At 50.2% G+C, this 6,045-nt stretch overlaps 1 protein-coding gene across 2 annotated transcripts in view; it reads left to right on the top strand.

Annotated features, from left to right (window-relative positions):
• The first annotated feature begins 667 nt into the window (after nt 1-667).
• PRRX1 (paired related homeobox 1) overlaps nt 668-6,045 on the top strand; it is a 71,227-nt gene continuing 65,849 nt past the window's right edge. The window contains exon 1 of one of the 2 annotated variants that reach the window (XM_081298672.1): nt 668-1,995. In XM_081298672.1, coding sequence (XP_081154798.1) covers nt 1,755-1,995 — 241 coding nt within the window. In that variant the 5' untranslated portion in view covers nt 668-1,754. The remainder of the gene's footprint in view (nt 1,996-6,045) is intronic. The other variant, XM_081298673.1, reaches the window with a different exon arrangement.

Genomic DNA, 6,045 nt, shown 5'->3' with positions numbered 1-6,045 from the left:
CTAAATGAATCCTTAAATTTTCTATTGCCTTTGGCCCCGAGATTCCTAACCGCAGGGTTAACCACGAATCGATTTGGTGCCTTCTAGTCCCGGATCTGTATTCGGTGCGCAGGAAAAGCATGGGAGAGCCTCCCATTATTATCGCTCTTGTTATTTTATTACATTTTTAATAGGCTGTCTCTACTGAGCAGACTAATATGCTTGCTCTCTCGCTCGTTCTGACTCTCTCTGAACTCCCCCCTCCCGCCGACTATTAGAACAACAGAAAACGTTAAAAGGGGGAAGAACAGAAGGAAAAGAAAATTTGTGATAGTCGGGGATTTTTTTTCCAACAAGTTTCCCTGTAGTTATCAAAACATGCAAATGAGATTTTCCAACAGGATCTTAAACAAATCTGGAGGAGTTAATACCGAAGCAAAATAATCAGCCCGTTTGAAGTGACTGTGGGTTTCAGTTTGTCTTCTCTCCCCGTGATACTATTGCAGGGGAATGATAATTAGACCTTACTTTATAAATCCAAAGGGGCTCTCTCATTCCCTTCCCTCCCTCTTCTCTCCCTCCTCCCTCCCTCTCTCTCTCTCTCTCTCTTGCTCCTTCCCTCTCCTTTCTCTCTGGCTCTGATGTTGGCAAAGGGGGTTTTCTTAATCAGACTGTTTTTTTGGTCAGAGGGAAAGGAGGAAGAAGGAGATTGTGATGGAGAAAGGGGGTCTGTAAAACGTCAGGCGCGCACAAAGGCTTTGCCACGTAATTACAGGCTCCTATTAAGTCGAGATCTGCCCTCCCAGGGGTCTCCAATTTTCTTGTATTCCCTACAAAGCCTCCTCTGCATGCCAGTTTGTGCCTTTTGAAGTGCCAGAGAGCTTCTTGATCCAACTGAGAAGGAAAAAGGCGCTCAGCAAGAAGAGGGGGAGAGAGAGAGAGAGAGAGAGAGAGAGAGAGAGAGAGAGAGGAGAAAGGGGGGACCCACGCCACCCTCCTTCCTACTCTTGAAGCCCTATTTTTTAATTTTTTTTATTTTTTATTATTTTTTTTACTCCTTACCAAAAGTGAGAATCCTGCTCGCTAATACATCTGCAAGACATCACCCTCTCCTCCTGAAACTTTAGTCACTCCTGAGAATCCACAGGAGTGCAGAGAGGGGGGAACACGTTTGCTTGAAGATGTTTTAAAGCTGGAACAAGCCTTCTTCTGTTGGTGCTTGAACTCTTGCCGGGGAATAACTCCTTTAACCTTTTTTTTTTTTTTTAACCCACTTTGATACTTCTCTCCCACCCCTTCTTCTCTCTTCTTCTGTTTGCCTAACTCCCCCGCCCTGCTGGCCTCCCCTTTCCTCACTCCCCCTTATTATTATTTTTAGTGTGTGCGTGTGGATGCTTTTTGAGAGTTGGAAGGGATTTTTTTTTTACTCCTGATTTAAACATAGGGTAGCTTTTAAAATTTTATTTTTTGGTGTGGATTATCTCTTTGGATCTCGCCGGACTTGGCTTCAGGAAAGCAACTAAGGCTGCAGGAGGCTGCGGGTGCAGAACACTCAGCTCTGCTGAAAGGGGTCCCCCGCCCTCTTTTCCTTTTTTTTTTTTTTTCTTTTGGCCTTCCTATCCTTCTCTCTCTCTCTCTCTCTCTCTCTCTCTCTCTCTCTCTCTCCACTCCCCCCTCTTTCTTCCCCACTCGGCTCCTCTCCCCCCTCTCGCCCACAGCGTTTGGTGTTGATTCGAGCGGGAAGAGGGGGGTGGGTGGGATTGGAGGGGGAGACCATGACCTCCAGCTACGGGCACGTTCTGGAGCGGCAACCGGCGCTGGGCGGCCGCTTGGACAGCCCGGGCAACCTCGACACCCTGCAGGCGAAAAAGAACTTCTCCGTCAGTCACCTGCTAGACCTGGAGGAAGCCGGGGACATGGTCGCAGCCCAGGGGGACGAAAGCGTGGGCGAGGCGGGCCGGAGCCTGCTGGAGTCGCCGGGACTCACCAGTGGCAGCGACACCCCGCAGCAGGACAGTGAGTGAGGGGCGCGAGCCCAGGGAAGTGTGTGCCGGGGATCGAGGGCGGAGGCCCAGGTAGGGAGGCGGGAGCGCGCCCCTGACCAGGGGAAGGCGGTCGGGGTTTTCTGGGAGAGATGGTGGCAGCCGCCAGAGAAATGGCCGGTCAGCGTATAGGGCGCAAGGGGCGAGGAAAAGAGGCTCCGCGGAGGGCGTAGCCGAGGCAGTCGGGGAAAGGCTCCGTGGCCGGAACGCTCTGAGGCCTTGCGGTCTGGGGCAGGGACTCTGACCGCCGGGGACTTCCTTAAGCCCTCAGCCCCGGGCGAGCGCCGCTGCCACGACATCCGGCAGGCGGGGCGAACGGACTGGACTCGGGAAGGGTCCCGCTGGGGCGCAGCCTGGAGAGCCAGCTCTGTCTGAGGAAAGCAGCGGGTTAAGCTGCTGAGTGGGGTCGGGAAGGCTTCTCTCGGGTGGGTTGGCGTGCCCGGTGCGCAGGAGCCCTACTGCCGCCGCGCAGGCTGCCCACCCTGAGCGGACACCCAAGACCTGGCAAGCCGCGAGCGAAGCGGGTACGCCCGCCCTCAGTCGCTCAGGCTGCTCTCGGTCCCCTTCTTTCGCCTCCACCTGCAGATGGGTTTGAGACTGAGTTAGAAACCCGGTTGATTTGGGTAAAGTCGAGCGAAGCAAAGGGAATGTGCTTTAGAAGTAAATCTGAGATCCCCGTCCGGCATGATTCCGCACAAGAGGGGGACACCAGGAAATCTCGGGCTTCATTGCTGAAGCTGGTGTCACGTTTGAGTAGCTCTATCTGTTGGCCTCTAACCCTCCAGAAAAGCCTACGTTTAAGTGCCCGTCCCCATCCTCACCGACTGATATGGCCCCCTCCCCACCACCATGAAAAGCTCGCCTGGCATTAGCTTTGTCTCTAAAACCTAACTGCAAGTGTATTCCATCCTCCCTGAGTCTGTAACAGACCTGTCATTTGGCTCATTCCAGGTGACATAGGCCGAGATATGCTCAGATACTACCTCTCTCCTCCAACTTGCCAGTCTGAACTTGGCTGGAAGTTCTGAAATGATTCATTTCCACACCATTATTTGCTAATAGCTGTTTTTTGAAATTTGGAACCTGTGGGTGCCTGCTACTATTCTAAGATTCTCACAAACATTATCCATCTCTGACTTTCGGAAAATAGACATATAAAGCAAACTGGACTGAGAAACAGTTGGACTCAGTGGAAGTAGGTACCAAGGGAGAGGCCTTCTCTGGGGCCAGGGTACCACTCTTACCCTGCTTTTTTAGCTTAGGCCTGGCAGCCCCTTGGTGATTTTAGCCAGGAGTGACCTGGGACCAATCTACCCAATGCCCACTTACTTTATGCAGAGGGCCTCAGGGACTGACTGGCAAAGGAGATTTGCCCGGCCCTTCATTAAAGAAAGGCAGCCAACTTTGAGGAATGAAGAGTCAATATCCAGAGTAAGGGCTAGGAGCTGCTGCAGGTTATTATTATTATTATTTTTTTTTTTTTGAGGGGGAATGGGGTGGGATATGGGGGGTTTGCAGCTTTGGATTTTCTGCCCCTGCTTGCAGTGCCAGCAGCAGGACCAATGTGTTTGCTAGGCTCTTTTAGCTGTAACAAAATGCACTGTGAAATACTATGATTATTTTAAAACATTTTACCAGGGAAAATGTAAAAAAAACGTGTAAACGCTAGAAGAATAGTAGTTGGAATCTCACAGCTCTTATTCTAATATTCTTACTCTCTGCAATGGCTAATTATTAATTACAACATTTACACTGTCAGAGGTCTGAAGGCTGGACCCCCAACAGTAAACAGGACTGCAAAGAAACCGCTGCGTAGACCAGGGTGGAGCAGGAGAGAAAAGTCACTGTTGCTTTGCCCCGAGAGAAGGCAGGAGGACGGGAAATGCAGGACCAAGGCCCTAGCCTCTGCAAGCCCAGGGCCAAGGCCGCCAGTGAACATCAGATTCTGCAGGGCTGCAGAAGGTACCTGTGTTTTGGCTTCTTTGAGTGGATGCCAAGAGAAGGGAGCTCTGGGTTTGTTATGGTACTCTAGTAAGTACCTAGGGAAGCTAGGTGGAAAAGCTGGCTACAATACCCAGGAATGATTTGTAAGTCAAAGGAGATGGCTGGGAGACTGCCTGGGATTGGTGAATGGCTCCTGGAGCCACCAAGGCCACACCACACATGTGGCATCTGCTGGGACTTTTTAGGGTTGTGGGCACAGTTGGGACCATTTGTTCTGGGAGAAGGGTACAAAACTATGGGAATCTACCTGGAGATACTACAGCCTATCCCCTACATATGAAGAGTGAAGAGGTCTTGGGGGAGAGGACCCAGAAAAGAATAGACTCCAGAGGCCAGCCAGGGAGAGGATATATTCAGAGGATGGTCGATAATTTGGGAAGGAAGTCACAGAATGCAGAGCAAGGAGATGGGAACAAGATAACCAGCACCTAGGTCTGGGAAAGTGGCTGAGAATATATATATATATGGCCTTATTTCCAGAGACATGGGTTTGGGGCTATGCTAACAAATAGTTTGTTGCTTTTCCTCACCTCCTTCCTCTCCTTGGGAATGAGAATGGGAGAGTCTAAGGATGATGGTGGAGTTACTGTCCCTTAGTTCCCAGGCTCCCACCAAGAGTGGCAGAGGAAGTAGTAAACTGCTTGGAAATCAAGACCTGTGGGGTTGAACTGGTCCTCCAGCCTGCAGTGGACCGGAGGCTGGGTCTGTGAAACAGAGGAGAGGGGAGTCTCTGGGCAGAAGAGTGCGAGAGCAGAAGTCCTGGCTTCAAGGCCCACTGGGAGTCAGAGGTATTGAAAAATTGCATCAGGAGCCCGGTGTTTCTTACAGCCAGCTGAGAGACTCCTCCAGAGTGCAAAAAGATAGTTTCCATTGGAGAGATGGAGAACAATGAAAAGATAACTTTGACTTTCCCAGCTGTACAGAAACAGTTCTTATCCCTGTCCTTTCTAAATTTTCTGTTTGGAGGAAATTAGCAAACAGCCCTCAACTTACTCTTTCAATGTTAGCTTCTTAAATTTTGCAAAAATTTAAATACAATGTGGTTCCAGTGTATCGTAGAGGAACTGAGCTGGGCCCAAAGTGAGTGCTTCCTCCTGAACTACCCCACTCCCCATCAGCATCCCAGCTCCACCCCTGATGTTGAGATTCATTCTATTTTTCTTTCAATAGAGGGATTTATTTTCCCTTTTAACTGATTCTTCTGACTCAGTATACTTCTCATACTTCTGGGCTCTTTAACACAGCTGGGAATCCAGTGGTGAAGGTGGGAGTTCGGTGTGTGAATGGGGGTGATGGCAGAACAGGGATACCAGGGAGAGGAAAGAGGAACCGGTCAGAAAAAGACTCAGACCTACCCCTAGAAGGACAGTTCATCTCGCTTTTATTTCTTAATCTCAACTTCTGCAAACTGTAAAAAAAAAAAAAAAAAAAAAAAAAAAAAAAGCGCCTGCCTTCCACGTTCCCAACCCCTAAATTAGTGAAACCAGATTGTCCTAATAGGACCTTTTGTTGGAAACACATGTAGTCATAAAAAGGTAGACGGAAAGTCAATTAGACACGCGCGCGCACACGCACACACTCACAAGCCGCCGCTAAGTGTGTACCGGGCGCAGCTGGGCCCCGGGCCTGGCGGGATGCAAATGTACAACAGCGGCGCGGGAAATCGATTTGTCACAAAGGGAGAGGTGCAAACGCGGCGCGAAGGCCTACCCTCGCAATCCACCAGCCGCACTCCAGCGGGCCCAGCTTCCCCAACTCCTCCTCGCCCGAGGAACGCCCAGGAGAGAGGGAACATTTTCTGGGGCGCTCCCCGGTTGAATTCGTATCAAAATAATCTCAGTTCCCCTGTGTCTCAGCATTCGCAATAGTTATGGCGCCAGAAATGTCTTAAGTGGCACCACCCTGCGACCTCCGGGTGCTGAAACTCTGATTTTGAATTCTGCTCTCAATTAATTCAAGAGGGGAGCCAATTAAATAGATCGTCTTTAGGGTAGCCAGGAAATTTTTCTTTTTAGAGGGG

This window comes from Spermophilus citellus (genome assembly GCF_964194105.1).
Source record: "Spermophilus citellus genome assembly, chromosome: 6".
Taxonomy (NCBI): Eukaryota; Metazoa; Chordata; class Mammalia; order Rodentia; family Sciuridae; genus Spermophilus; species Spermophilus citellus.
This window is presented reverse-complemented; position numbering and strand designations above follow the sequence as displayed.